Source organism: Mus musculus, chromosome 15 (assembly GCF_000001635.26).
Source record: "Mus musculus strain C57BL/6J chromosome 15, GRCm38.p6 C57BL/6J".
NCBI lineage: Eukaryota > Metazoa > Chordata > Mammalia > Rodentia > Muridae > Mus > Mus musculus.
Window position 1 is genome coordinate 84312839 of NC_000081.6, and position 10809 is coordinate 84323647.

At 52.6% G+C, this 10809-nt stretch overlaps 1 protein-coding gene and 1 non-coding gene across 4 annotated transcripts in view; one reads left to right on the plus strand and one right to left on the minus strand.

Annotated features, from left to right (window-relative positions):
* Nucleotides 1–2851, plus strand: part of Parvb (parvin, beta) — an 83647-nt gene extending 80796 nt beyond the window's left edge. For 2 of the 3 annotated variants that reach the window (XM_006520532.3, XM_030248364.1), the window contains one exon: nucleotides 117–2851. In XM_006520532.3, coding sequence (XP_006520595.2) covers nucleotides 117–193 — 77 coding nt within the window. In that variant the 3' untranslated portion in view covers nucleotides 194–2851. The remainder of the gene's footprint in view (nucleotides 1–116) is intronic. The other variant, NM_133167.3, reaches the window with a different exon arrangement.
* Nucleotides 2852–10370: 7519 nt separating this feature from the next.
* Gm22890 lies at nucleotides 10371–10514 on the minus strand. Its single transcript, XR_003951678.1, has one exon. It is a non-coding gene; the product is annotated as a small nucleolar RNA SNORA48 (small nucleolar RNA).
* Nucleotides 10515–10809: the final 295 nt, after the last annotated feature.

The following is a 10809-nucleotide window of genomic DNA, read 5'->3' on the forward strand; positions in this document are numbered from 1 at the left end:
AACCTGTATGTCCTGTGGATAGATAGGTGGCAGGCATCTTTCTCCTACGTGGGTGGCAATAGAGCCTGTAGTTCCTGGAGTCTGGCCTCTTCAGTCAATGCTGTTTCTTTTTGCAGATGTGGTGAACTTGGACCTCAAGTCCACTCTGCGGGTCCTTTACACGCTGTTCACCAAGTACAAGGATGTGGAGTGACGGAGCAACTGATCCTCCAGGGACAAGTGCTAGGCCAGAAAAATGGGTGTATCCATCCACACAGTCCTTGCTTTCCCAGAAAACACCTCCCTGGGGAGGCCTCAGGCTTCCCTGGCCTCTGCTCCCTGTCCCCTGCCTGGTTTGGTTTTAACACCCCCCCACCCCACCCCCTTCCGCCGTGTGGTTCCCTAGCTGGTTAGGTCATTGAGAACTTGGTGCTTCAAATACCCTCTCCCGTTTAAGTTTAAGGCCTCACTTCTTCTTTTTCTCTGCCTCCCCTCCCCCTCCCCCCCCCCCCCCCCCCCCGGAGAAAGATGAAAAAGAGCAAAGGCCCAGCCTAGCCCTCGGCTGGAGAGGGCTGTCCACCTGTGCTCCAGCCCACAGAGCAATTACTGCAACAGCCCTGGCTCCAGGGACTCCGCCCCATTTGTCCTCAGGAATCCCCTGGGCTGGCCTCTCCTTGGAAGCAAGGGTCTCAGTAAAAAAAGATCCTCTCAGTTTTTCACTCCTGAGTCTCAGAAGATTTAGACTCCTGATGTGTGTCTCCACACACCCCATCCCCATCCGTCTTGCGGTTTGCTGCTTTTAACGGACCTTTTACATGAACTCTCAGGACCCAGAATGCCTTGGGGCCCCGGGGTAGTGTGTACGGTGCATGTCTGGGTCTCTTGCTGGCTCTGAATGTGCAGCTTCAGAGCCGGCTTGGAGTAGGAACCTCCTGTCTCGGAGGCCCTGTTAGGGAATGGACACATTTTTAGAGACTTTACAAGAAGGTAGGGATCCATTACAAGGGCTGCCTGACCACAGGCTACCAGCGAGCAGCCAGAATTACAGAGGCCGTGTGTCTGACTGCTCTGGAGGCTGAGGGTAGAAGGTGGAGGTGCTGGCAGGCTGCCTTTCTCTGCCTTCACACCATTCCTCCTCCTCCTCCTCCTCCTCCTCCTCCTCTATTTATCTCCTCTTCATTCCACAGTGGAACCATCCCCTGCATGACCTCGCTGACCCCATGATGTCAGCAAGCCACCCCTCCCTCCCCCCGCCCCCCAGTCGCCAAATGCAGCCTCCCTCCGACCAGCCAGGAATTGGTTTGTGGGCTGTGTCTCAGCTGGCAGTGGGACCTAAGAGATGTCCACATCCCTCCTAGACACTGCTGGTATCCCCTACAGCATGACCTATAAGAGAAAATCCTGCTGCTCCCTCAAGCCCTTCACCACCCACTTCCCTTGACTCTGGAGGTGGTGCCATGGCCGGCTGGCTCCTTGTCTCAGGAATCCTGCTTCTGTGGTTCACCCCCACCCCCACCCCCTTCTCACGTTCCTCCTGCCTCTCACCTGCCTTACAGCACTGTTCATGGCAGCTTACAGGAAACCTTCCTTTCCTGATTCCCACCTTACCACAAGACCCAGGGCTGTGGGGTGAGGTGTTGCTACCGAGCTGAACGCCAGCAATGATGTTCCAGAAAACATTTTAATATCTTCCCTTGGTTCCACTGCTGCTAAGCTGGGGACGGGTCTTGGAATAGCCGCTCCGGTGGAGGAGGCTTCCCAGCAGGGGAGAGAGATAATTAAAATGGCATTACCGTGTCTCCCTGTGGGATGCGGTGACATTAAAGAGCCACACTGACAAAATACCCGGGACTGGAAGGTTCTGTGCTGCCTTCCTCGCAGACACAGAACCACAGCAGTATCTGGGAGCTGCTGGGACCGCTTTGCTCTGCTCACAGGCGGTCTGGGGCGGGGATCCTAGATGCAAAGACCTACCGTGCTGAAGGGAGGGAAAGAATTGGTCTGGGACGGGCGGTGGCTTCCTGGGGTTCCCTATCTGGAGGGCACAAGTCCTGCTTGGAATGTAAGCAGGCTCCTTTGCCTGAGGCAGAACTTGGGAAGCCAGGGTTCTATGAAGGTGTGACCTCCCCCATTGACTGAGCGTGGAGGTGTGGTTCTCACACACCAGTGAAGGGCTGGCCTTACCGTCCCTTCACTGCGGAGCTGCCATTCATACCATAGCCTGGACAAAGGCACCAATAACTAAGATGTCTAGGCCAACTTCAGGGCCACCCGCGTAAGGCAAGGCTTTCTTCGTAGAAAAAAAAGAGAGAACCCCCACCCAGATGACCTCAGGTGACCAGTGCCCACCCCCAAACTTTCCCACAGTTCTCTGGGTGGGGGGCTGGGATACAAATACTTCTCTTTGAGCTGTTAATTTGAGGGCATTCTGGAACCTTCTACTGCTTGGATCTTCATTCTCTCCTGATATTGTTGAGAGGTCTGGCCACTAAAACTCTTAGAAATGTCATCATCTGTCACTTCCATGGGGTCTTGAGGAAGGGGCAGGCAGGTCTGCACCCCCTGCCCCCAGGTCTGCAGGCCAGGACTGGGTTCCTCCCTTCTGCCCTGCCCTGATTGGCACATCCCCTCCAGCTCTCCAGCCTTCTGTGGACCTGCAGGCAGCTCTTGTGCCACCTTCACACTCAGTTGTGCAAGTCCTGAGCTCAGGCCCCCTGCATCCTTCCTCATTGGCTGACCAAGGGGAATCTTATATCCAAGCAGCCGAATCCGTTACGTCCCCTGTGCGGCCGCGCTTTATTGTCTTTTTAATTGTTTGAAGTAATGTGTCCTTTGGATTTCTGGATATTAAATAAAAACCACTAAACCCCCGGCTGTGCTTTGATCAGACCCTCCTGGCAGACAGCAGGGACAGCGTGCTTGCAACAGCTCAAACTCGTGGCTTCCTGTGCCAGACGTTCAGGCGGGAGATGAAGCTGGGGGTGTCACAATGTGCTCTGACTTACGCTAGTTATGAGCTCCGATACATACCAGCTGGCCTCTGGCTCCTTGCGGGGCTGCTTCTCACACATTTCCTGTCCGTTCTCCCTGCCCAGAGCTGGGGCTGCATCATTTCACATTGCCAGGCTGGCTTGAACTCTCCCCTCTGATGCTACCACACAGAGGCTGAAGGAAGAGACTGGGGAAGAGCAGAAGGCCTGGGGGCTGGGCTCCCTTGCTCTCTCTGTGGAAGGAGTAGGAAGTCAAAGCCATTCTGTGATGGCCACCTCAGCTTGGCATTTTGTGCCCCCCCCCCTTGAAGAAGTGCCACGCTTCTGGTACATTTTCTCTACAGAGTGAGAGCCAAGAGTTCAAGGGCAGCCTGGGCTACATAGTTCAGGGTAGCCTGAGCAATAGAGTGAGAGCCTGTCTCAAAACAGTTTCCCCTACCCATGAATGCATAGCTGGCCTGGATAGGACTCAGTGATGCTATTTAAACAGACAGACTAGGGTTAGGAGATGGCCCTTGGGCAAGGTGCTTGTTGGGTAATTGGGAAGACCTGAGTTTTAATCTCCAGCTCTGTCTGCTGGGTGTGGTATTAGGTGTCCACAATCCCAAGTAGAGACAATCTCTGGAAACTCAGGGGCCAGCTATCCTGGGGAACACAGCATTGGAATGTCAACATCCTCAAGAGCTGGCACCTGGGGTTGTCCTCTGACTGCTACACACATGACATGACATTCGTGTGCCCTGATTCACAACAAAAGAACATGTGTGCATACGCATAGACTTTTTTTTTTTAATGGCTTGCTTAAAAGGACAAAGTGTGGCTGAGAGGGATTTAGGCATTGGATGGGCTCTTGGGCTCCAGCCTCGTTTGGTTTGTCAGTGACTGCTGGTAGGTTAATTTGCCAGAGCCTTCCAATTCAGAGGGAGAGAAACCAGCCATCTTCAGTACTGTGTCCCTAGGCTATGTGTTGTCATGTCTGGATTGGTTCTCACATCTCTGAGCTACTAGCCTGTTGTGGAGGCTTGGCTTGCTACTGACATCCTACAGCTCACTAGACAAAGAAGAGTTAGTGTCTCCAAATGTTACCGTGCTCAGTCTGGGACACCCTGAGGTAAACTACCAGCTCCTGGGGTAGTCCGTAAATCTCTCCTTGGCAGCTAGGGCCACAGATCAGTTGGTAAAGTTCTTGGCTAGATACTCCAGGTCTTTTTAGGAAGCTGAGATAGAAAGAGCGCCTTGAGCCGAAGAGTGGACCAGGGCACTACATCAAACCCCAGCACTACATAGATCACACATGGTGGCATAGGTCTATTGCCTCAGCACCAGGGGGATGGATGGAGTCAGGAGGATCAGGGATTCAAGATCACCCTCTGCTATACAGAGCTATATGGGACCCTGTCAAGGAAAAATGTGTGTGTGTGTGTGTGTGTGTGTGTGTGTGTGTGTGTGTGTGTGTGTGTGTGAGAGAGAGAGAGAGAGAGAGAGAGAGAGAGATGTCTTAGTTTGCTTTCTATTGCTGTGATAAACAGCAGAGCCAACGTGGAGAGGAAAGGATTCATGTCAGCTTATACTTTTACATGACACTCATTCACTGAAAGATGTAAGGTACTAAAGCCAGGCAGGAACCTGGAGGCAGGAACTGAGGCAGAAGCTACAGAAGAATACTGCTTACTGACTTGCTCTTCATGGCTTGCTCAGTCCTCTTAAAGAATCTGGGACCACCAGCCCAGGGGTGACACTACCCACAGTGGGTACATCAATTATGAATCAAGAAAATGTCCCACAGGCCAATCTGGTAGAGGTGTTTCCTGAGTGGAGCCTCTCTCTTCCCAGAGGACTCTAGTTTGTGTCAAGTTGACTCAAGAATGTGTCAAGTTGGGGAAAAAACAAAAACAAAAAAAACACCCTAATTAACACATACTAGACACCAGTGTTTTAAGACTAGCTGTGACATGTGATCCCTCCAGAGACCTTCTGATTGGTTCTTCTCAATGGGTCTTTTTCTGGGGTTTGGGAGGTGGGTCTTAATTGATCAGAGCCAATGGAGTGACTGAGTTCTGGATCAGGAGACTTCTGGTAAACTAGGGTGACAGGGCATAGCAGGGTATGGTTGAACATGTATAGGAGCTCAAAGCCAGCTCAGAGGAGAACACAGAGCTGAGGGCTCCATGGGCTGCTCAGGTCTCTGTACCCCTTATTTCTCACAGAAAGGTTTTGTTCCATTATCCTGGGCTGACTGTCAGTTGTCAGGCCCCCGGTGAATCCCCCCATTTCAGGGCTTGTGTGGGGTCCCTCCTTCCTTTGTTGCCAATCTGGGGATTGTGGTCACAGGGAATTCAGACAAGGAAGGGGCCACAAGCTGGGACCTGTGCAACCCTCTTCAGGCTAGAGCTGGGGCACTGCAGCCTGGGGAGAGCTGAGGTGAGGCCTGTTGTGGAGACCCCATCTTTGAGCTTCAAGAAGTTATTGTCAACACCATCAAGGGTGGTTTTTGCACTGGGCAAGGTATGGGGACCCCCTATGTAGGCCCTACACAGAGGGAATTGTTTACTGAGCATCTACTCTGTCTCGCACTTACTCATGAACTTCACATCTGTGATGAAGGATTGTTGGAGTCTGGCCCCATGTGCATCTCTCCCCATTGACCATGGAACATTTTGATTCACTGGCTTTGTGGACTGACATATCAAATGACCCACAGTGCCTGGTGAACAATTCAGAGTCCATGATTTCTTGGGGGGTACTGTCTTGGTTTTGTTTTCTGTTGCTATGACAAAATGTCTAAGACAGTAATTTATAAAACACAGAGGTGGGTTTGGCTCCTGGTCCTTGAGGTTGGGGAGTGTATTCTCCGGCGGCATTGACATTGGTTATGGACTTTCCAGGACAAGAGGGCAGAGCACATTTATAGAGATGCAAAATAAGAGTTCTAGCTTGGGTCCCCCTTTTTCTTATATATATATGCTATAGCACTGAGCCTGAAAACCCCACTTTCAGAATTTCATCCAATCCCACGTCTCTCCCTTAAGCCCCGCCTCCAAACATCATTAGCATGTGACTAGGGATCAGTCTCAACTTGTGAACTTTTGGTAAGGGACACATTCAAACCACAGCCTGTTCAGGTTTTAGCCTATACTAGGACTGCTAGCAAGCTGTTTGGGGCTGGGGGTCGAGGTTCTCAACTGGAGGGAGTTGTGATATAATTGGGCACCATTGTGGCCACAGCTCTGAAGTCAGGACTGAGACATCTCCATAGCCCACTGCCCAACATCCTGGTGCACTTTGCCTACAAGGAGCCTCTATGGAACCACTGGCTCAGAAGATCCAGGTGCCTGAGCTGTGGGCACTACCGCTAGGGTCAGGTGTAGATCTTCTCTCCCCAGTAGGCAGTCTTGCAAGCACTGAGATCTGGGCATGGCATACATGAACTTGGCGTCCAAAGAGCCTCTATCACCAAGCACTCGAGGCCTCCTCCTTAGCTGCAAGAGAAGGGTCAACCCCTACAGTTTCATTTGGGAGGGATTGTCCTTAGATTTCTAGACAAATAGATCTCCAGAGGGCCATGGACTAGCATATAGGTGTCCCCACAAGACATCTAGAAAGGGCTGGCCACTGTTGTCATGCAAGAGGATTTATGAACAGAAATAGAATGTTCAGGGTACACTGGATGGGTGGATAGTCTCTCCTAGGTAGCAAGGATGAGCCTGAACACGCTGACTGTCCCGGGCATCAGGGGGAGCCATCCATTAGTACACTACATGCCATGCGTGGGAAGCTGACCTGCAATGACTTGCCCACTGGCTCCTGTTGACTTGATAGTACAGCCATAAGGGAGAAGAGCCAGGTGTCTTGTGGATGATGCCAGCTCCGCTGCAGCCTCTGTGTGTGTGTGTCTGTGTGTGTGTCTGTGTGTGTGTGTGTGTCTGTGTGTGTGTGTGTCTGTGTGTGTGTGTGTGTGTGTGTCTGTGTGTGTGTGTGTGTGTGTCTGTGTCTGTGTCTCTCTCTCTCTGTGTGTATGTGTGTGTGTGTGTGTATGTGTGTGTGTGTGTGTATGTGTGTGTGTGTGTGTGTGTGTGTGTGTGTTGCCTGCCCAGTCCGAGAGCTCCTGATTACTGGGCCGATTTGGATCAAGAGTCCCACTTGCTGACTGAGCTTCAGATGAGGAGCTATGCTCTGGTAAGATCGTATAGAAGCAGCTGAAGTCCTTGGAGTCCTCCTGGTGTGGTCCCTTCTCCATCTTTCTCTGCAGAGGCTGTAGGTGCGCCCTTGGAGCTTCAATTTGCTTTTCAGATTGGGCAAAGATGGAGATCTCAAGGCCTGAGCAAGGCATTCTGTGGACCCTGGTCTGGGACTGGTTTGGTACGATCCTCTGTCACAGCAGCTGCCCACAAGACTGCTAGGCTGGCTTAGCTTTCTGTGCTGTTGAATCCTTAGTGGGAGGTCATCTGTTTCAGTGCTGAATCGGTTGTCCACAGCCTGATGGCTCTAAACTAGACTGTGTTGAGCACAGCCCTGACCCTGCATCTTACCACAGTGCCCAAGCTCATTTCGGTGTCATTGGTAGACGTGCTACAGTGATCTCCGACCCCCCACCTCCAACGCCCTACCCTGCCCCCATCCGTGCCCTCGGGTAGCACCTTCCTGTGCCGACTCTTGCATTGGCAGTCTGGCTTGCTTTGCCCAAAGGGACAATAACAAAAGTGACACTAGAGGAGATCTGAAGAGTCTCTGGGCTCTGTCTTCCCTGCTGGGGATGAAGGTCATGCAGTCAACAGCCATAAACCCTGCTTAACAGGAGCCTGGAAGCGAAGCTGTTATAATCAACTGCCAACTGGCTACAGATGTGCAGAGAGCCAGCCAGGGCCACACTATCCAGCCCAGCCCAGCTCTGCTCAGCCTACTCAAAACCATACAGTAAAGAGGAGGGATACGGGGTTGAACCTCCAGACAGCTTCATCCGCTCCCAGACTGGATAGTTCCTGGAAGTGTGGGGTTCCGGAGTCTGGAGGGAGGAGATTGGCATTCTCTGTAGGGCAGGCACCTCAGATGGTTGCTGGGGCTTTCCAGGGCGAGCAGGGTCTTTTTCTGTTGTTCTGGGGTGGGGCTCCCGGTTACAAGATCCTTCCTCGGATTCGGAATGTTCGGATCCTCTTTTTCTGTACACAATGCCCTTCCTTCCCATGGGGACTTCATGGACTGCGACTTTTAGACTGTCACAATCCCACGGTTCACGGATTGAGGTTCTACATCGGTCTCTCAGCTGCATCCACCCAGCAACCCTGACACAGGGACACCTATAGCACCATTGTACGTCTCCTTGGTGTGCTGGCCAGAGCTCAGCTGTGACGGTGTAAAGCCTGGACTGGTTCTTGCCATGTGTTAAATGTCCAGGTGCCCCCAAGAGCAGGCCCACCACAGTGTTGGATTAGCCCCACCCGTGGTATTTTGTGCAGAAGCCCCAGTTGAGCCAAGGCTGTGGACTAACCCACTCTTGGCTGTAAGTGATTCCCGGGGATTATGTCACCACATCCATGGGGCTTCACCCAAGATTCTTCTCTTTCATGGCTACTGGATTCTCATGCTTCTAAATCCCCCAAAGCAAGACCCCCCCGGCTCCCCCCTGTGTCTATTTCTAAAGACACACAGCCTGTAAGTGAGATTGACAGCATATTCTTTAAGGACCCAGTCCAGTCCTAGGAAGTCTGTAGTGGCCATGGAAGGCTGGGGGAGGGGGGGGGTGTCGCTCTGGGGAGAGGGCAGGCTGCAGGTGGCTCCTGTCAATGAATGGCACCAACTGCAGAGTCAGCTCCTAGACAGGAGCTGCCAGGGCCAGGAAGCCATGATGGCCACTGCTCCTGTTTGCCCTGCCCACCGGCTCTTTGTACCCATTCCTGTTCCCTGTCCTGACCCCTGTGAACCGCATTGCTGGGCTTTCTTGGGGGAGAGGCTGTTGGCAGGGGAAGTGTATGTGGTGGATGTTGGGGGCATGTTCCTCTTTCTGTGCCCTCTACCAATCACCATGGGTGGTCATTTTCCTAGCTCAGCCTTTCTCCAGCGATTGCCATTGGTCGCTTGCTTTCTGGGCTTCAGAGTCATCCCCCCCTCCCATCCCCCACCCCCCTCACCTCCCTACCCCCGCCCCCCAACTGCCAAACTGGATAGTGTCATCCCTTCTGGTGAGCCCATCTGTGCTGTGTTTCCTTCATGAAACCATGGCACACACTCCAGTTTCCATGCTAGAATGTGCTGACTGCAGGGTCAGCGGGCTCAGAAACCACCCAGGACATCAGACCTGAGTTCTGGACAGAGCTACTGTGCCGCCCAGCATCACACATCCCTAACCATGGCTGCCTTCTCACTTCCTAGGAGGGTCTGGACCAACTTTTATGTTCTCACACCTTTGGGGGCTGGCTCACCCACATCTTTGCCATCAGGGCCAGCTCTCATCAGTGTTACCCAGGTGAGGTGCAGAGCTAGTTCTCCCAACTGCAGCAGGTGCCAAGGGGCAAGGGAAGGAGGACATCACCCCTGCACCCACACCACTGTTGTGTTTTATAAAAGAGAAAAAGAAGCCAGGGTTATGTTTGGTGTGGGGGATGGAGGTGCCTCTGTGGGCCCATGCTGAGGCATCCTTTCCCCCTGACGTACCAGCCACATGATGGTATCGTATAGAATAGAGTTTATTCAGGGTATGGGGAGTGGAGTTGAGGGGTTAGTAGAGACAAAGAAAGGGAGAGAGAGAGAGAGAGGGAGGGAGAGAGAGAGAGAGAGAGAGAGAGAGAGAGAGAGAGAGAGAGAGAGAGAGACTGGCCATGAGCACATGGGGGAGAGGGGGAAGGGAATGGAATGGGGACAGAGGGGAAAGACGGTAAGAGAAGAGAGGGAGGAAGGAGGGTTTACCTTTTATAGTGACTCAGGCACACCTAGCTGATGCCAGGTAACTGTGGGGCAGAGCCTAGAAGGAATGCCAACCACCACTTCAAGGCAGATGAATGGCAGGGCCAGCTCTCCGGAGCTCTCACTCTCAGGGCTGGCCCACCTGTGCCCCCTCCATTGTGTTGGCTCCCGCTGAAGACTGGCCATGTGGATGGCCAGCCCCTGGGTGACATCGTCCATCCATACTTCGTGGCATGGTAGCAAGATGGTCTCTACAGTCTGCTTGTGCCATGTGCCCTGGAGCTGGTCTGTGGGCAGCATGGTTCTGCAGGTCTCTGTCTTCTCCCTCACACACTGGGCTCCACGGTGGTAGGCAGGCTCTGGGTGTCTATGGCCCACCCATGCTGTGGGGCAGAAGTCATGTCGGGGTGGAATGGTGGAATGCAGGTCTCTGTCTTCCTTCTCCCATGCTGTGCTGCCTGGATTTGGTTTGATTTGATTCGATTTGATTTGATTTGATTTGATTTATATGTCCTAGGCATAAAACAGCTGTGGTCACCAAGCCAGGTATCAAGCTAGGGTGCACTAAGGACTGCCATCTGCTCTGCCCCTGACTGATATAAGAACAGCACCAACAACAAGGTGTCTCTTTGCCCAATGCCAGGGGGATTTTCTTTTTCTTTTTTAAAGAGAGTGTCTCATGTACTCTTGAAGTCTAGGCCGGCCTTGAACTTCTGATCCTCCTGCCTCCAGCTTCTGAGAGCTGGATCACACATGTCCTCTCCCATGCCTAGTTTATGAGGTGCCGGGGATTGAACTCGGGGCTTCCTGCATGCTAGACAGACACTCTATCAATTGAGCTCTATTTCCAGCCTCCATCAGGCATTTTGTCATAGGACCAACACAGTCCTTTAAGCAATAACAGCCATCAAAATATGCTCATTGATCCCATTTTGTGCCTGGT